This window comes from Colias philodice, chromosome 8 (assembly GCF_061535455.1).
Source record: "Colias philodice isolate Cphi_HAF_F1 chromosome 8, ilColPhil1 Martin Lab GWU primary, whole genome shotgun sequence".
NCBI lineage: Eukaryota > Metazoa > Arthropoda > Insecta > Lepidoptera > Pieridae > Colias > Colias philodice.
In genome coordinates, this window is record NC_143093.1 from 5,118,590 (window position 1) to 5,140,488 (window position 21,899).

Genomic DNA, 21,899 nt, shown 5'->3' on the forward strand with positions numbered 1-21,899 from the left:
GCCTCGATATTATGAAAATGCTTAAATAATGTTATCACGAAGGATCAAAGGTCCTTTCTTGGCTAATACAACCACATTTTCAGTGTGAGATAATGTGTTTAATTTAGTAAATTACGTAGACAATGGATATTCATAATTAATGTTTATCATACTTGTTAACTTATTAAATAATATTATTCAGTATTTTTCTGCCGTAGTGACGTAGTGGGAATTTGTTATGTAACATTTAGATAAGTACATTAATTTCAATAAAGAAATACATATAATAATAAGTACAGTAGAATAGGCGCTTCAAGCCAATTATTTTTTCCTAGTAAACTTTTTTCTATGTCCTTATTACGAGGCTTGCTTGCGTGCACATCAAAGTAACGCGCGACAGCCGTACTTTATTCAAAATTTCATCCTTTATTTCACCCTGCAAAAATTGTGTTTCTAGCAAAAACAGGCTATATTTCCTTTCATTCCATCTACAAACATAATATGATAGCGAGACAGATAGAGTGTATAATTTTAGAAATGATTTAGTTAACTGGAGACATTGAAGTAATATTACAAAAAGATACTGATACACCAAATGTTTACTCCACCGCAACTTTGGTAAAATGAGCACATTTCCGAATACTTGTATTTAATATTGCGTTCGATTTCCCTAAAGGTTCGCTCGGCATTTCTCGGTGCTAACACGAGTTCGTACTTAGCTGTGGAGAATGTAGTCTCATGTGGAATAAACGGTGATGTGATTATAACATGCCCGAACCTTACAAGGGAATATTATTTGTGAGTTTTCTGTTATTTTGTATAGACCGTATGAAAATAAAAGGCATTGGAATAATTGTGAAAGATGTGAAATACTTTCAAATATCATTTTAGAAATTCCAACAAACAAACGACATAAAATATTTAAAAGAAAAAAAACTTAAGTGCGAAAAAGTATTCACAATAAACAATAATTTTTTATTTAGCTTTTTATGTAGAGTCAAGTCAAATACAGGTAAATTAGCTTGGAGAAATTTTTGCGTTTGTAGTAGTGTATGGTCAGCAAATAAAATAAAACAACATTTTATTTTTAGTTTTTATTTTATACAGGGTTACTTGTAAAACACCAGCAACCTCGCAGGACAAGATAGCTAACATCATAAGTAACAACATTTGTTCTACGACTTTTGGCATAACGCAATAAATTATTTTTAAATGATTTTTTAAACTTTTATTGTACTCTCCTTACATTTGTAAGTCTATGTTCTATTAATTATCGGATGGACGACGCGACGCCCCCTTCCCCCTCTCGTTCGCTTTTTGTTTACGTAATTTTTGGGAGGCGTAGAGTTTATAATATTCAGACGGAAAATTAAATGAATATTTATTTTTGTATGAAAATAAAATCTAACAAATTATCAAAAGTCGAAATGTTGTTACTTATGATGTTAGCTATCTTGTCCTGCGAGGTTGCCGGTGTTTTACAAGTAACCCTGTATATATAAGGGATTTTAAATTAAACTATATGTGTTTCTCCTCTGAAAAAGATGAGACTTTATTTGAATATTTGCTCATTTAACATACATATAACTTTTACATTAACAATGTTACTAAAATGGAAAATTTACTAACCTGAAAAAGAAACGACATTTAAAGTTTAATTCTTTAGTTTGAGAAGTCAAAGGCTTGCCTCGACCATGTTTTAACACTGGAGCCATATTGAATTAACAATATAAAGTTACAACACTTACACACAAATTAAACACTAGTTATGGCCCTGCCTTCATACAAAACTGCTGAATACGCCGTTCGCACGGGAATAGAATGTGGATGCGATTTCCCTTAGTTAGCATCCAAGCTTACGTCTTTATAATTATTAAACTGTATAAATTCATTCTTTAACTCCGGTCTGCATCGTGCAGACATGGGTGTAAAAGTCTCATTTTAGCTATTAAATGTAGTTTTTAAGTACATCTGAGTTTTCATTTGGGGCCTCCGGCTGCGGGACATGTAATTCACTTCAACAAATATTATAACAATAATAACAAATAATAACAACAATCAACTCAAACTCAAACTCAAACTCAAACATTTATTTATTCAATTAGACTTCTTCCAGAAGCACTTTTGAATCGTCATTACATTCTTTAAATTTACCACCGATTCGGAAAGCAGTATCTATGGAGAAGAACCGGCAAGAAACTCCATAGTTGCTCTTTTAAAGTCATGTCCATATACAATATAATTTTACATTACATGTTACTTACATCTAACTACATAATATTATATATTATCATAATATGCCAAAGAACTGTCCTGTTATTCTTACGCGACAACCCTCCATGGATTTTCATCTTCCATATATTCCTTAATGCTGTAGTAGGCTCTCTGAACTAATACATTTTTTAAATAAGTTTTAAATTTAACACTACTAAACTCTTTAATACTATGAGGAATTCTATTGTAAAAACGTATACCTTGGCCCATAAATGAATTTTTAACTTTAGCTAACCTATAAAATGGCATTTCAATTTTATTTCTATTCCTTGTGCCATAACAGTGTCTATCTCCTACTTTTGTGTGTAAGTCCGCGTTTTTGTGTACATGTAAAACATTATTAAATATATACTGTGATGGTACAGTGAGGATACCAATATTCTTAAAGAGATCTCTTAGTGAGTCCCGAGCACGTAAATTATATATAGAGCGTATGGCTCTTTTCTGTAATATAAATATAGTTTCTATATCTGCAGCCCTGCCCCATAGTAGAATTCCATAGGACATAATGCTATGAAAGTAACTAAAATAAACCAATCTAGCCGTATCTTCATCGGTGAGATGCCTTATTCTTCGAACTGCATATGCAGCTGAGCTGAGCTTAGCAGCGGTGGTGGCAACATGGGTCCCCCATTGTAGCTTCTCATCTAGTGTCAAACCAAGAAAAACAGTAGACTCGACAGGGTATAATACCTCCCCGTTTAAAATGATATCCCTTTTGACCTTTTTTACATTTGGAAGGATAAACTCTACACAATTTGTTTTTTTTGCATTCAATAATAAATTATTAGCATTAAACCAATTAGATATGCGTAAAAGAGCAGAGTTTACTTCGTCAACATTTGTGTCATATCTATCCACATTAAATATTAATGAGGTATCATCTGCAAACAGTACTATTTCACACATATCCTGCAAATAATAAGGTAGGTCATTAATATACACTAAGAACAAAAACGGTCCTAAGATAGATCCCTGCGGAACACCAATGTTAATCGGCGCACCGCAAGATTTCTCTCCATTAACAACAACGGTCTGTACCCTGTTCTGAAGATATGAAGCTATGAGGTCCTGAGATAAACCTTTGATACCATAAAAATTTAGTTTCCGTAATAGAGTGGAATGTTCTACACAGTCGAAAGCCTTAGAAAGGTCGCAGAATATCCCCAAAGCATTCTTTGAATTTTCCCATGCTTTATATATATGTGACAAAAGAGCTATTCCAGCATCAGTGGTAGAGCGCCCCCTTGTAAAACCAAACTGTTTGGCGTGCAGTAAACCATTTGAAACAAAATGACTACATAATTGGTTTAAAATCAATTTCTCGAAGACTTTGCTCAAAGTTGGTAAAATAGAAATAGGCCTATAGTTATTACAGTCTTCTTGGTCACCGCTTTTGAATAAAGGAATAACTTTACTAAACTTTAATAAATCAGGGAATATACCACAGTCACAACATTGATTAAATATAAACGCTAAATGGTTGGCAATGTTTTCTATAATATTATTTACTAAATTCACAGACATTCCCCAGAGATCACATGTTTTTTTTAAGTTTAATGTTTTAAAAGTTTTAACAATTTCATCTGCAGTCACATGTCGTAATTCAAATAATACATTACACTCCGCAACATGGTCCCTCAAATAGGACTCCGCAAGCACTGATGATGAATTTAATTTTTTAGTAATACTAACAGGGACACTACTAAAGAAATCTTCAAAAGCAAGCGCAACATCAGCACTTTTGTCAATTACCCTGCCAGCATTTACAAGTTTTATGGTACTATTTGTCCGGCTTTTGCTCATTTCACCATTAATAATTGTCCAAACAGTTTTAACTTTGTTATCAGAGTTGCGTTGCAACAAATACAAAATTTATCAATTAAACTACGTACATAATAATTATAATTTTTGAATGAAATGTGCTTTATGTTCTAACGCTACCAAACGACTGCACGTGGCACCTGCGGACAGCGTAAACTGGTTTAGGGTGCACTCACACACATCAGTCACCGTCAAGTCACCGATGACTGATCGGTGACGGTTTGTGTACGTATCCACAAACACCAGTCACCGTCATGTTGTCCGTCAGTCACGTCGCCGGTTTGACTGAATCATTGAACACATACATCAGGTTAGTCAGTGATTAGACGTGTGTCACGCTAGAGAACATGTAGCAATTATTGACGGTAGCACGACGCTGACTGAACTGAGACGTGACGGCACCGGGTGAGTGGGGATAAAAGTATGATACATGTATGGAAAGATTATTTGACGTGCCTGACCGGTGACGTCACTGATAGATTTCGTGCCGGCGACTGTCGTGTGGGAACAGAGTCATACTAGAACTATTGATACATATTTTTTTTTAATCCTGTCCGGTGACGTGCCGTGACGGTGACTGATGTGTGTGAGTGCACCCTTATTCTGGTTTTGTGCGTGTTTCCACTTTCCACTATCAAGTGACGATTTATTTATTTGTTTTGTTTCGTAATTATTATGGTCAAATATTAATTATGAAACAAATTATTATGGACACGATATTTTATTGTTTCACGGTAGTCGCCTTGTCGTTTGCTCAAGGACGTAAAATTGAATGATATATTTTTTTTTATAAAGTCAAAACCATGTTCTTTCAAATAAAAACTTGTTTTTATTGAAAACAAAAGTGTTGCTAGGAATAAGTATAAAATTAAATAGTAATGTTAGGATATCGAAACATTTTTGTATGGGCCAGAACGATATAGTGGAAACGCGCTCTAAGATCTGAGTAATATACACACCACTACATATGCAAAAATTTCTCCAAGCTAATTTACCTGTAGGTATAGTTACATTCACGTAGGTATATCTATTACCTAGGTACTAGTATAATCATAATAAATTAATTTAATTGATCTTAATTTACTCTACAATATTATGGCCGTTGGCACTTGTAATCAATTTCTGCGAACGCTTGTTTGCCTTCCAGTCAATAATAAAATGGTTTGCAATCTGAATTTAATTTGGGATAAGCCGTCACCGAAGGTCTGACAAGTAGCTCATCCATATTCACAGCAATTATTAAATTTTGTGCCTGAAAATAGGATAATATCACCTAAAGGTTTTCTTTAAACATTTATACAGGCGGTTTATTTATGTAATCATTAAATCTCATTAAAGATCGATTCACATAAACTACATTGGATACAAAATGAAACAAAAAGGTCATTACGCAATTTTGGTTGCTCACTCTTTTCACAAAATATATTTTGGTAGTACCCTTAACAAGGATTTAATTAAACGTTCCACGAATTTTTCAGATTTTAACGTTTAAACGGAGATCATTGCGACAAAAAGACGATAATTTCAGGCTCTCGTACAAACTGCAAAACATTATTCTCCAATAAACTCCAATTTTGTGTGAAATACGGGCGGTTGACATCGTTTTGCTACTGTAATGATAATATAAATATGGTTGAACAGATCGATGGCTACCATAATATTATACAGGGTGTACCAAAAAGTAGTGATGAACGGAAGCTGAGAGGTAGAGGACCTAGAGGGCTATCCGAATCACCCCCATGTATGTTATGCGATTTTTCGTATTTTCGGAGTTATGACGTTTTTTTTCAATTTTTCACCTATCGCCGAGTACGATGATATTTTCACTCATGCTGACGTCAATGATTGCGGAAGATTGTTGATTTTTTTTTGTGTGCTAAGCTGAAAGATAGGCCAATTCAGTATGGTAACATTTACTAACGTTAGATCTTTGAATAAAATAAAAAAAAGAATTAAATGGCAAGAAAGATAAAATTACCCAGTATGTTCACCACTTCAAGGGCCCGTAAAAAAATAAAATCACATAAAAAAAGTTTTCCGTTTGACTTTTAAAAACTTGCTCTATCTATCAGATAGCTACCCTGAAAATTTCATTTAATTATTGAGAAGGCTTCAATCGAAAAATTTAAATCTAAATGTGGTAAGTGCAAAAATTGAATTAACATGATGATCATTAAAACCAATAAATAGGTGTTTAATTACCAGAAATTTTTAAAATAACCCCGCTGTTGCTCAATGCAAGTGCGACATCACCGTAAAAAGTTGTCTTTTAAATGTCTGAATACCCTTTTATCATTTTTAATGGTTTCTTCTGCTACTATGAATTTCCGGGTTATTTCGTCCAAATTGTGGCAGTCTCTCGTCTTTGTAGTATCCCCACGGAAAAAAATCAATAGGGTTTATGTCCGGGGACCGTGCAGGCCAGGCTAAAGGGCAAAGATACCCTGAAAGATGGATTGGTCGTTGCAGCCTGCGCATGCGCCGGTGACGCCTGCCTTAAAGCCTGGCCTCCACGGTCCCTCGACCTAAACCCTATTGATTTTTTTCCGTGGGGATACTACAAAGACGAGAGACTGCCACAATTTGGACGAAATAACCCGGAAATTCATAGTAGCAGAAGAAACCATTAAAAATGATAAAAGGGTATTCAGACATTTAAAAGACAACTTTTTACGGTGATGTCGCACTTGCATTGAGCAACAGCGGGGTTATTTTAAAAATTTCTGGTAATTAAACACCTATTTATTGGTTTTAATGATCATCATGTTAATTCAATTTTTTCACTTACCACATTTAGATTTAAATTTTTCGATTGAAGCCTTCTCAATAATTAAATGAAATTTTTAGGGTAGCTATCTGATAGATAGAGCAAGTTTTTAAAAGTCAAACGGAATACTTTTTTTATGTGATTTTATTTTTTTACGGGCCCTTGAAGTGGTGAACATACTGGGTAATTTTATCTTTCTTGCCATTTAATTCTTTTTTTTATTCCATTCAAAGATCTAACGATAGTAAATGTTACCATATTAAATTGGCCTATCTTTCAGCTTAGCACACAAAAAAAAATCAAGCATCTTCCGCAATCATTGACGTCAGCATGAGTGAAAATATCATCGTACTCGGCGATAGGTGAAAAATTGAAAAAAACGTAATAACTCCGAAAATACGAAAAATCGCATAACATACATGGGAGTGATTCGGATAGCCCTCTAGGTCCTCTACCTCTCAGCTTCCGTTCATCACTACTTTTTGGTACACCCTGTATATTCTCCTTTGTGTGACATTGCCGTAATTGGTACAGCTTTTACGTTTACGTGTACAGTGAGAATGTATTATGAAGAACACAATTAACTTGTAGAAATGATAAATTCTTCAACCTTGTTCTTCGAATCCTTCTGAATTCTGATACGTAGTAACTAAGTCCGTAAAAGGGGTTTAAAATAGTGAACTTTCTCTATTATATCTAGATACGATGGACTTATTCATAGCGCGCTTGCAACCACGTTATCTAGATTTATTTTAAGCATGTCAAATAATTTAGTGTTAGCAAAGTTTTTAGGTCAAAACTGGCAAACCTAAGTCATGTAACCTTGTGAACCCACGACTTCTTTCAGGCCAGGCAACGGGGTACTTTTGTTTAAAATTCTCTTTGAATGCTTAAGCAAAAAAGTTACTTACGGCCCAATTCCATATTCCTAAGACATCATTATAGCGAATCCGTGATATGTATAGACATGAATAAATTCAGATTCCAAGAAGATTCGCGTAAAATATACAAGTAATGTGTTGAATGGTATTTCATTTAATATGATTTATCCCTTACATAAGCTTACATACGTATGTTAAAAATTGCTATATCAATATTCTTAAATAAAAAAAACAGCGTAACTGTATAACTTCAGTACCTATACCTACACTAGTGAAAGTCCCGTTAAGTACGGGACGTTACGTTTTGGAGCTATAGCGGAACAATCAAATGAAAAGACTTGATTTGTTGTTTTGTTAAAAGTAGCGTTAGTAATATGCATTCAAACGTTTTTGAATGCATGAACCTGTTATTAATTACCTTATTATAAAGTTCAGATACTAGCAACATCATTAAAAACCACTTTAATATTAATTAATTCTCTTTTATAATCGATAACACGACGTTATAACAAGGTTTAATATACCTACATAACTAGCTGTAATGAATAATTGCAAGGTTATTAATTTAAAATTCAGCGCTGTTAATCAAGTAGATATTATATTTGTAATTTAACATTTCTCTCATCAGATGTATAATCTACTTATGTCTCGCGTGCAATCTTTTCATTTATTTTCATTACCTTTTCACCTATGTAATATTAAAACTTTAATATTGACAAAATGGCTCTATTTATAATATCACGTTTGAAATAAGGCTTTATATTAAATTAAGAAGACTCAAATCATTAATCAATAAGCTTTTGAGAGAGAATTTTTGTCTGATACGATTTGATCAAAAATAAAAACAGCTTGAACGTTTGTCACGGTGCATTTACATCAAACGAGCGAATGCTCATTCTAACCCCACTATGTCAAATTCTTTAGTGTAAACAGGGCGTAGAGCATAGGTACTTTCGTTGTTCTTAGTGCGATCGAAAAGATTCTATGCAATGTTCTAATACTGAACAACACTGAATACAAGTTTTCGTTTGCACTAAAAGATAACAAAATAATGCTCTTGTTCGTTTGATCTAAATGCACTTTTAAGCTGATACGGTGCATTTACATCAAACGAACATAGAGCTAGAGCTATTGTTGATCATGAGCTATTGATGTTGACACATTGCCTAAAATACAAACGTAACTCCTTTATCGGGGTTTTTTATTTTTTGCATTATTTAAATAGAGTAATTGAATACATGATAAAAATGTATAAACGGTGTTCGAGTCTCATGATGGAACGTGAAATAATAAATAAAATGAACGTGGAAAGAGTTTAATTTTAAGGTATTTTAATAATGTCATTTAAAGGTTGTGTCGTTAAAATAAATGAGATATATTTTTCAAGTAACGATCGCATATTGATATAAAATAAGTACTTACTATCTATTATTCTGTGTCAAATGTGTGTGTGTTGAAGAAGTACCTATCAAATGTTCATGTTAGTATTTAGGTTACATTATAACTAACCGCCTAAAATGAAGACGTTAATTATTTTATCAAATGTCAAAACACAGCTGCTATGTCGCACTAGGTTTAAGCACTACAGGAGGCGGCTAACAAGAGCTTCAGTTATAATGACACTAGTCTGTTTGCGATTAGCAAACAGTAGCTACATTCACTGTCCTACCACTTATGCACGCAGCTTTAATACTATTTACTGTTGTACAAACTAACGACTAAACTGCGCAGATGTTACATTTACACAGTAGTAATTAAATTGAGAATATTCCTAGTTAATATGACGTGTTTTAAATAAAGGACAAAACACGTCATGGCTCTATTAATTGAGCTTTACAGTTCGGTGAATAATTCATTAAAATGTTAATGAAATGCAAACATACAGAACAGCTATTTTCAGGTGCATTATATTAGCACCTATTTCTTTATTCGTTGTTAACATTATATTAAAACAAATATGGATCTCAAAGTTTTAATGTAAATTTGCTTGAATACATAATGTCCTTCTCGTACAAATGACCAAACTTTTAATATAAACTTATGAGTACCTAAAGGAACTGAAATCGCAATTTTATACACTAAACGGAATTAGTAAATGCAATTTAAAATGGAATTCCCCGTGGCGCTTCCCGACTTACAACTTTAATTATAAAGTTTAACTCCGCTAATTCCAATAGAACAGATACTTGAAACGAAACTAAATACAGTTTACGGCTCTCTCTTTATGAAATTACTCGAAGGGCCACGTGCCTTGAAATTGAACAGACTTTGTCATATTAAATACGCATTATGTAAATTTGTTTACTGAAAACGAGGACGGGCGGTTGAAGTAAATCCAGTAATATACGGTAAGTGCCGCGAATTTGATATTTTCACATTTTGTGAGATGATATGGCGGCTCCATGTCATGGCATGTTGACGCAATATCAATTTCTGTAAAGATAAAGATTTGCTTAAACATCGCATAAATATAATTTTTTGTTGTACGTTATATGAAAACTCTAGAAAGGTAAGTATACAGATACCTGCTAGATATTTACCTATTCATTATAAACATTTTAATAGAACATTTCAATTAATGTATCCAAAGAATAAAAATTACTTATATTTCTGCTACTAGCTTCCGCCCGCGACTCCGTCCGCGCGGAAAAATTAAGATTTATTTATTTCTACGTATTTTTCCGGGATAAAAAGTATCCTATTTTATGCCCAGGATAATAAGGTATAATTATACTAAGTTTCATCGAAATCGAACCGTTAGTTTTTACGTGATGCCTTCACATACAGACAGACAGACAAAAATTTGTTTAATCACATATTTGGGTTTGGTATCGATCCAGTAACACCCCCTGCTATTTATTTTTTCAATATTTTCAATGTACAGAATTGACCCTTCTACAGATTTATTATAATGTATAGATTAGTGCAGCTATTTTTATACAAGTAGGTGCACTTTAAAAATGAAGCCAGCAGATAGCTTTTCATTCCAATGCTTGACGGTAATTCAGTATCTACGATATTAATATTGCACTAATGCCTACGCATAAAATTCATAATAATATGCAGATTAGGTATATTTTATAGCTTATGCCTACTAATGGGATTGTTAACATTCACTAGTCGCAAATATTTGATTGAGCAATTAAATAGTGTTCCGGAATTTGAATAATATATTTTGTTTGTTTGTGTGTGGTTCGGGCTATAAAATGAATTCAATAAATCATGTATTCCATTGAAAGGCTGCGTTTCCACCAGAGATGTGCGAGGAAGCGTAGCGAAGGTGTGTTTTTAAAGAACCAATCCTGTCGCTTTATTTATCTAGCCTCGATCAGAACAGCTCTAGTGGAAAAGCACCCTTATTCGACAACCAAAAGGTAATAAATAGTTGAAATTCCATTCCAGTATGTTTTATAAATTAATTTGTTGATATTAAATTGTCTTTATACATTATAAACTATCTGTTAATTGTATACCTAAAAGTTAAGTACAGTGCTTATTCAATACAAATATTATTTATGTAGGTATAGGTATGTTACCGGAAATGTATGTAATCCGTCAATGTATACAATTCCTAGGAAATGTATATAATTCCTAAAATCGCACGGAAATGTGTGAAATAAATTATTTTATACACATTTCCTAGGAAATCTATACATTTCCTAAATAGCTACCGGAAATGTAAAACATTTAAGATATTGATATGTCGCAGGTTAATTGTATATAATCTGGCCCGTTATCGGCACGGTCGGCACTTTGTAGTGACTATGCCGATAATTCGTAATCAGAAATTTTTGGTTTGGATAAGGGGGTGGGTTAGGTTAGGTTCGTGTAATAAAATAGGAGCTCCACGAAGTGGGGCTCCATCGGCTCACGGCCGTCACTTTTTAGAATTTTGGAAAAGGACGAATTTTCGGCATATTAAAACAGCTAGCCGTAATGTAATACGGCGAATTATACAATCCGACTGCGCCAAATATACGCGGGGACAGCGCGACGAGGGGACTTATTACTCGCCAAATGAAAATTTGATTTTATAAGAATAAATATAAGTTGATTATGTGATATTTACGGTAAAAGTTAGATAGTTAATTTTTAAAATGTTAATTAGTAAGATAATAATATGAACATAATATTATTACAAGTTTACGGTATGACTGTTACCCGATTGTATCAATAAGAGCTATAATAAAAAAAAAACAACGTGTTTTATTACAGAAAGCATTTACTTTACACATTTCCTAATACGATATTGGAATTGTATACAATTCCTAGGAAGATTATACATTTCCTAGGATATGCATGCATTAAATAGTTTTTTAAACAATATTTTATACATTTCCTAAATGGTATCGGAATTGTACACATTTCCTAGGAATTGTATACAATTTCTTGATTTCATACATTTCCGGTAACATATATATAACGTAATGTCAAAAAATAATTTGATACATAAATACAATTTTTTCCATGGTTCACTGTATAAAAATTTGATTTTAAATTACTAGGTATTATTGCAATATTAATTTATGGAAATTGCTATTCGCTCATATCTAGTCAATAAATATAAAAATTAAAGACCTTCATGAAATAAAAATTTGTGTGAAAACAATGTTCGTATCAGTAAACCATTAAAGGTAAAAATATTTTACAATGTATTAGCTGATAGTTAACACACTGTCGTGACTGTTACAACAGAGGCTAACTTTTTGTTGGCAATTTCAGCATTTAAATTACAATAGATATACATTTCCGCTTTTTGTGCGTTTTTAATGGCGCGAAAAGTGGAACACTGCATTGTTATTATGTTAGATTAATCTTGATAAAAATTGATGATATACATTTTATTGAAAACAACAACTGATACTGTTATACTACTATAGTAATAGCAGGAGAATACGTTGTTAATAATCTTCTGTAAGACCTGACGATGAAGCTGAGAGGCTGTGGATACAGTTTATTAAGTTTAAACAATAGGTATTGTTTAAACTTAATAAACTGTCAGCTGCATACAAGGTGAATTTTCCAGAATATTCTTAAGCCAGGACAATATTTTAGGTACCTGATCAAAAATATGTGTGATAAATAAATAATGCTGAAGCTATACTTTTTTCGTATGACAATACAAAGTAGGTACCTAAGACTACATCTTATTAAATCGCCAGTTTTATATCTATAATTTTTAGTTGATTTTAGATAAACTATGAATATCATTGTACAATATACTTATTATGAACTAGCGGTCCGCCCCGGCTTCGCCCGTGGTACATGTTTACGTTTTCTCTACATAAGAACCATCCTCGTACTTCAAGGAATATAATAAAAAAAGAATTATCGAAATCGGTTCAGCCGTTCTCGAGTTATGCGCTTACCAACACATTTTGCGATTCATTTTTATATATAATAAGAGAAGAAGAATAAACCTTTTTTCAACTATGTATATCTATCGTAGTTCATTTTAACAACATTAATTATAAAATATGCGCTAAAATAAAATATCCTGTTCATAATATAGTGAGCTCTGAAAGAAAATACGAACAAATCATAATAATCGTCGTGAGTCCTGAACCAAATTGAACTGAAGTGAAAGCGATGTGATATCTTATGATAAGAAAACTACATACAGCACACATACATACACATATTTTGTAGAATTGAAGCAAAATCAAGTGCGTGTTCATTTTTAATGAACATCGAAAACAAACTGATACTAAAAATAGCAACCTATCAAACAAATTATAGTAGTAATATGAGAAAACCCTAGATAAAGTCATACAATAAGCCATAATAATACATTTCTCCATACTACATTATAATTTACTGAAGTGCGTGCTTGACCCGAATGAAAAGATGCCGACAATAAGTAAGAATGATTGCTGGATATATGAAAGATTTTTGTTATGTCTGGCAACTTTCAATGCTTATGTTTTTTCTCATATTCAGAAGTTCATTTCAAGTTGTAAAGAACAATTTCCTTTCCCGTCTTGTTGTGAGCGTCGTGTTTTCCATTTCCTTCTGATCGCTATTCTAGGACTGTCATTTCCGAATAGAAAGTAGTTCAGCCATGAAATTATCCTATCGAATATAGGATAGGATAGGATAGGCGATGACAGAAGCGTCTATGCTATATCGCATTTTGCTTTGCCGTTTCTATTTGCGTTTTATAGTTATAAGCTGCAAAGACGTGGTTTCTGACAGCAATATTTTGTACAATGGATATTGGGTTTATTCTTTGGCTAATCTTTTGTCTTGTGGCCTTTGTTAAGTTTTTATAATGTAACGTTTTAGATACTTTGTATTACGAAAATCTTAACTATGTTCTTGAGTTCGCTATCGAAGTAAAACTGCATTTATCACTAAATAAATTATCTAGATTATCTGGGCGATATTTTTGTAATATTTCCTTTATTTACATATCTTGATTTAACACCAGAATGTGAAATATATACGAAAGTACCTATACTTCACCCAAAAATGTATTTTCTCGGTTTAAGCCAAACATCGATGTTTGTCTTTCTATTTAGAATTTATCGTAACTTCCGGATTTTCCACATCCGCATCCCTTTGTTTCCCAAAAGTAATAAACTCAATGTTATATCAGGAAACAAATAGAATTTTTGAATAATTAGAAATAAATATCTCTAGGTATAACTCATCCTTTTTGATTCCGAACCGTCTAATTAGTACCTAATTCAATTAAGTCATTTCGGCACTATTGCATCAAAATACACTCGAACATTTATGTCACATATCGGCATATCTTCCTTCCTTTAGAAGTTTTATGAAATACTAACTACCTTCTAACTACCTAAAATAACACCTTACACTTAACTATACTATAATTTCATTCCAGATTCAGATTCTACGTATATTCGGCCTACGTGGAGCGGCGGACGGTGGCGGCGATCCGCGTCATAGCCGCAACGAAGACCCGCGGCGCGGACGCTGTCGTGTGCCGCATCTGGCTGTCAGACAACCGCACACTCACGCTCAAAGCTAGAGTCAAGGTAGCATCGCCTTAATAACGTTTTAATATTGTAGCAGTTCGGCATTAGGGTATGAGAACTTTAGAGTAGGTCCTACATTAATTGGTTCGTTTTAATATGATTTTTTAAAGGTTACAAAATTCAATCACGGGGCGGGATTGAATTTTGTACCCTTGTGGGGGAACCCACGTCTTTCACCTTACTGGCGATGCCTGAATATATAAAAAAAACCTCATTTATAAAGCTTTTGAATGCTATAAAAGTTAAAACAATATCAAATTATAGCTAAAAGAGATTGCCAATGCTTATGTTTCGAAGCTTTCATTATAAATTATTTTCATTTGTTGTGAGCTCCTGAAATCTCAATTATCTAGCAGAGTCAATGTATAAAACTAAACCGAATAAAGATTTCATACTCTGTGGAAGTGCCTACAAACATTTGCACACACTATAAAATGCGAAGCTCCGCTCGGAATCGAAACCCTGTGAAAATTGCGACGCGAACTCTTTTATTTTTCAGCCAATTCGCGAGAACTGGAATTTGAAATACAGCGCCACGTACGTCCTCTGTTTACTACGTGACACGGGGGTGAAGCCCCAGGAGACTGTGGGTGCATCTATATCGATAGTGGCGGCCGTGTCGCCCAACCGGGCGCCCACAAACCTGTTAACGGTCCTCGACACGGAGCCAAGGAGCGGCATCGAGGTGAATAATTAATTGCTAACAGCGATAATTGCAACTGCAGTTAGATCTACATGTTGTGTATAACGCGGTGTGGTTTGTTATTGCACCGCATTTGCACCGTAACACAGTGAGATTTATTTTAAAGCCGTTAAATATCTATATAGTAAACGGTTGTGACTGGAAATGCTCTAATATCTGTACTAGAACAAGAATATAGCGTTTCATTGAAGAAAGAAAAGCTGTCTAATTAAGCGTAGTATGTATTCAGAGTTTCGTATGAATAGCAGTTATACGAATAATTTTAAAAGGCATATTTTAAGGCGGTGTATAATTCTAGTTAGGGTTATAAAAGCCTGTTTTATTTCTTGTAGGTACATTAGAAAGATGAAAAGTTTAATCTGTTTACCCAATTTTGTTTTTAAAATGCCCGGCACAGAGGCGAAATTAATTGCTAAAATTTATGGTCGAGCTGTTTTTATCCTGTGGTATAAATTACGGACGTACTTTCTAGAATGCGGAATTAAATAATAATAATTTACAAAGTGGCGTGGGTTAACGAGATTACAGATAATATAGTATTGTCATTAAACACCGGAATTTGTTTGTTAGCGTCCCATTATACATACATTACAACCGCTAATTTAAATTAGTTCCACAATGAGCGCTAACTTCCCCTAATAGCTGTAATAATATGTCGTGTGATACATTATGATCTATTAAACCAATTATTTGATGATTTTATCGTTATAACCTAATTGTTACTAAATAACACTGGCTAAGGTGACCCCGCCTACTAGGAACAATCTGCGATATTATGTTACATAACATTTTTTTTTTCATTCATTAGGGGTACCTAATTTAAACACGTTAGTAGGTATACTAACGTGTATCATGTATTAATTTGTCCGGCAATCACTGAATTCTGATATAATAATTAATTGTATGGCCTGCTTCGTGATTAGCCTAAAGTCGTCCCTAGCCGCCAGGTTTGGAATCGCATTGTAAAAACAAAAGGCGCGAGTTTGAAATGCAATGAATTTTGTATTAGCCATTCAAACTTTTGTTAAACTAAGCGGATAAGTATTAATTATAAATTCAACAGTAAAGATACTATAAATGTTTCTGCCCTTTTGATATAACCCGTTTTCGAAAATTATTTAAGCTTGCGTTCCGCCCGCAGCTTCACTCCCGTAGAAAAGGAAAATTAGCCTATTGTTTATCCTTTCTCAGGTCTTAAACTTACTCCGTGCCAAAATTCAACTAAAATTGTTCAGTAGTTTTCGCGTAAAGAAGAGACAGACAGACAGAGTAACATTGGCATTTTTATATTATGTTAAAAATTATGATGCTATAAAACAAAAAACAAAATAACCGTCTTCATTTTAAAAATTTATTACACACACAGTACATTTTTAACCACCTTTACAATAATTTCAGGAAACCCTGCACGTATGCGTCAAGCCATTCCACTTCTCCTACTCCCGGGACGAGTGGCTCATGGAATGGTTTGAGCTGAACCGCCTCCTCGGAGCCAGTCACTTCTACATGTACAATGAGTCTTTGAGCGCGCCAGTCGCGTGCCTCCTCGACCACTATAGGAAGCAAGGTCTTGTTACACTGTTGCCATGGAAACTGCCGATTGTATCAAAGATTGAAATCAGGTATGTGATATCATGATATGTGAATCTTGTAAGTACATACATATGCCTATATTCTTACTAAGAATTATGCCATTTATTTAGATGACACATTTAACGCAGATATGCGTGATAAAATTTAAAGTGTTATTTAATGAGGATGTGTACAATTTACATTGAAATTGCGGATTTTAATGAATTAAGTAGTGTTTATAGCGTTTAGTCTCAAGGTAAACGCCCTGCCCTATAGGGACTGTTTACAGAACATTTATTTGATTCAAGCAATTTATTTAAATTAAATTTCATAAAATTTATGAGCATAAAATGCCTGCATGGTTAGGCACGTACATATTCGAACAGGATTTTCATATTTTTTTAATACAATAGCGCTGTAACCATGTTTCCTGAAAAAATATACGCCTGAAATTTTAAAATTTCCAATTTTAACACACTTGCTATTGAACCAAAATATAGATACAGAGGAAATAAAACTTCGGCGAATTAAAGATTCTGAATGAATCTATATAAACTTTCAAACTTCTGCACAAAAATAAAATTGATAGAGCCATTGTTTGAAACGCGGCCAAAAGTTTATTCAAAGTGAATCTTAATGCATCAATGGATAGACCTGACTGAGTAAAATTGCGATAATGCAGTACCTATTTCAACTCTTTTTTACGTAATATCATCGTAATATAGTGCAATTATATTTATATTATCTAGCACATATTTTTACTTGATTCCTTCCCCATTATTCCAACATATTATAAAAGGTTGTTTATTAATATTTATTTTATTAATATAACTCTTAACATTGCCCCGTGGTCAGCTGCATTTATCTCTTTATGAGTATGCTCTTTTGATCAACACAATCAAAATTAGATGATAATAATTATATAACTAATTCTGTACACTGTAGAGTTGATAGGTATCTACTTTATATAGGTATCCAAATACTTTTTTATTCTATCTACGACTGAAAATAGAAGTAATACAATATCTCTTCTCTTTTCTTACAGGACAGAGGGTCAATTCGCAGCGTTCAACGACTGTCTCTACCGGTCTATGTCTACCGCCGGTTGGCTGTTAGTGATAGACGTGGACGAAGTAATATTGCCACGGCGGGAACGCACGCTCGTTGCTTTGCTCACCGCATTGCGCGCGGCGTACAACCCGCCGTCGAAAGCGCCATCTGCCTTCTTGTTTCGGAACGCGTTCTTTTATCTGCGTTGGGAGGTGAATGTCTTTGAGTAAATAGAAAATATTTTTACATAGCCATAAATTGATTTGTTTAATTAAAGAAACTAAATTTCTTCGGACAACTAACACAAAGGCTTATTCATTAAGATTTTAAAACAAAAATGTATTTTTAAGGTTTTACACTATTGTAAGTTTTAATTGTTTTTTTTTTGCCATAATTATTTGTAAAAAAAAATATTTCTTCTTCTAGGATGACGCGGAAGCCCCTGCACCACTAGTAACAGCACGCAAGACGCGGCGTTGGGCGGCACCGCATGCGCTCAAGAACCGCAGCAAGTACGCGCTGCGGCCGCGCGACGCGGTCGAGCTGGGGAACCACTTCCTGTGGGAGCTGGCGCCTGGTGCGAGCTCGGTGGGAGTGCCCACTGAGCGCGCCCTGCTGCACCACTATAGAGTGAGTACAGTTATAGTATTAAGGACTTTTTGTATCATTTCGTATGGAGGTCTCGAAAAGCAAGCTCTGTTGCAGTGGAATGGAGTTGTAGGGTTCACTAAACGATACACCGTTATAGTCAAGTGAGTGAGAATACAGAGTGATTCCCCGTAGGTGTACTAAGCTGAAGCTACGTTATAGGTACCTTAGCATATACAAAGCTATCCCATTCAGCTTAGTACACCAACAGTGGGACATCCTATATAGAGCCATTGATAAACACATAAATATCCAAATACAAACCACATACAGTTCATTAATGATAGCCTCTCCTCAGATCGCGTGCGAGTACGGCGGCATGCAGTGCCTCACGGTGCCGTCGACGGTGGACCGCACGGCGCACCGCTGGGCCGACGAGCTGATGCAGCGCGTCGCCGCTGAGAAGGAGCTGGTCGCGCGCGTTTGTCCCAACTGAACAGTGAACACACCATATCATAACTACGAAAAAAGACGGGTTGCACTCCGGGAGTGCCGGCAGAAGTGAAAACTTGATTATTAACGTTCAGCATGTTTGATATTTTGGAATGGTATCCGTCTTACGCTTTTTCGATCAGGTCACGTGTCCTGACGCGAGTTTAAGATTTTATACCCATTACAGAAAAAGTGCTCAACGCCGCTAAAGAAGTTTTCACTTCAATAATTTGTTCGTTATAGTATCATAGAGTTATATAGATGAACAGGTTGTTTTTTGTTTTTTTTTCTATGGCCATTGTTGTGGTACTTTTTTGTGGGATACTTGAAAATCAGTGAAATTATGATCAGCTGCTATAGGTTTTGTTATTTGTTTGGTTTGCGTTTTGATTTTAAATTGAATTAGATTCCTTATTGTGGGATACTTCACTGTGATTGTCAGTAAAATGTCCGTTCTGCTACTATACAAACGAGTAGAATAGTTTATTTTTACGATTTTTTAAATATTATTTATGTTTTACTTACATTGCGTACAGATAGTAAACAAGGAACGATGTTTTGGTTTTTAATTTTTATAGATGTTCTAAATAAGCGTTTTTATTGTTCTACCATTTTTACATTGTTTTCTTTGTAGGATATTTTAATTTCTAAAATACATGTTCAGAATATCAATTTTAGTCAGATACTAACAGATTTATTTAAAATCGCTGTTTAATAAATAAATAATCGTAAAATACGACTTTTACATAATTTTCACTTTAGGAGATTTGAAAATATGTAGAGAAAAATTGAAATGAGAGTACTTGAATCTATATCTTTATTTTTTCTAATTTAAGTCGTATATGTGCCTAATTTTGTTGTAATTATCTGGATTTTTTTACTAAATTAAAAGTGATGAATATTTTTTTAAAAATAAGTTATTATGATAATTTTATTCATAATAATTTATTTTTAATTTTTAATTCGGTATCAATTTTATGTTTTACGAATTAAGAGGTTTTGATCTATGATCATTTACATATTTCATCTTTTTACATAGCAAGAAATCTCTGGTCATGTTTGATATTAATCTATATTGTAAATAGGACATAAGTACACTTCCGCACATAAAGCACAATCATTGTTATTTATTTACTTACATTAAATATTAATATTAGTCGGTTGTATTGTTTTTATTCTGTAAAAAAAAATATTTAAAGGCATTATTGTGTCGGAATTTGAGTTTAATACATAATTTATATTCATTTTTATAGATTTTTTCCCTTCCTTTCGTTTAATTTATGTTTGTAGAGGGGATGCCAAGGTTAGAGTAAGGAACGATCTCGGATAGAATTTAAATATCGTAGATTTCTCGTAAAATGCCAAAGTAATATTTTACAAGTGGAGGTCAATGAAATCTTTAAACATTTATCTAAAGGATATGATGGGACGAATACATAAAAAAATGTATTAAGTACCTGTCATTACCAGTAGGTATCTGATAAGTAATCAAATACTTTTTAATTCAAAGACGTAATTTGAAATAACTGTCATTGCGTCTTTCGTAGAGGATTTTGATCTCTAAAATTCCGACAATAGTTTTGATAAAACTAAAATTATGTAAAAACTTATTCGTGTTAACTAAAATATAACACATTTCTTTCATAAATTTACTGCTATCATAAGAAGATGTAAATATAAAAAAAAATCATGTAATTTATCGTACCATTGAACTGTTATGAAATCTAAGGATGGAGAAGGTATTTTTGATTTAATGTTGTTTTAGCTTTAAGTACCTATTTAAAAATAAATTATTGTATTTTATTGATTTTATTGTACGTAATACTAACGGTATAATTTCCTAAAGATTACGCTTATTATTTTTACATCCAAAATAAATAGTTAATGGCAGAACATTTATCATATGCTTTTTATACTTACTTATAAGTCGATAAGGCCAAATTATGTTCAAATATTGCCCCAAATTAAGTTACATAGACGTATAAGTAAAAAAATATGTTAGGTTAAATGAAAGGTGGATAAAGGTTTTGAGCAAAAAAATGTTTTGTTTTACCTTTGATGTTGTTCTTTCTGTTAAATATTTTAATTGCTCTTGTATGAATATTCGGAGAAAAATGTAGTTTCAATTACAATATAAAAATATCAAATATGATTAAAATAACCAATTTGTCATTAATAAAGTACGTCTATGTAACAATGTCATGGACCATTATATTATTTTTTTATTGTATTTTAACTTAGAGTCTGATGTACTCAATAAATGTACCTACTGTTGTATATTAAGATACGTGTTTTCTTGAATCGCTTGTAAACCTAAGCTATATGTGTATAATATAGAGTTGTGAAAATCTGTTGTTACTTGCTCAATACTTCAAAACTTACAGTATTACATATAATATTCTAGTACAAATACAAAATATTAAAAATCACTCTAGTAATAAAATAGTTTTGCCGGACCAATTGCTTTTATTTTTATTTCAAATTTTTGAGTACATAATACAAGTTTTGATATATCGGCACAACTACATATTAAGATAAATAATACTTACTGTAAATAATGCAATAGAAATTGTAAATAAATATTTATTGTTTATGTTAAAATACGTACAAAATTTTTATTGTATTAAAGAGCGCAAAAATACAAACTTTGGTGTTTTATTTTATTTTGATCCTACCTTACTAAGCTTTCGAAATTCCTCAGCTAATTCCACCTCATCAAATTTTGTTTTCCTGAAAAAAACTTTCTGATATAGGTACTTTAACAG

At 33.2% G+C, this 21,899-nt stretch overlaps 1 protein-coding gene across 1 annotated transcript in view; it reads left to right on the plus strand.

The window, feature by feature from the left end:
- Window positions 1–21,136, plus strand: part of LOC149486499 (uncharacterized) — a 44,771-nt gene extending 23,635 nt beyond the window's left edge. The window contains exons 3-8 of the mRNA XM_089698155.1: window positions 14,576–14,729; window positions 15,229–15,414; window positions 16,831–17,054; window positions 18,050–18,266; window positions 18,481–18,684; window positions 19,001–21,136. Of these exons, the coding sequence (XP_089554281.1) occupies window positions 14,576–14,729; window positions 15,229–15,414; window positions 16,831–17,054; window positions 18,050–18,266; window positions 18,481–18,684; window positions 19,001–19,138 (1,123 nt within the window). The 3' untranslated portion in view covers window positions 19,139–21,136. The remainder of the gene's footprint in view (window positions 1–14,575; window positions 14,730–15,228; window positions 15,415–16,830; window positions 17,055–18,049; window positions 18,267–18,480; window positions 18,685–19,000) is intronic.
- Window positions 21,137–21,899: the final 763 nt, after the last annotated feature.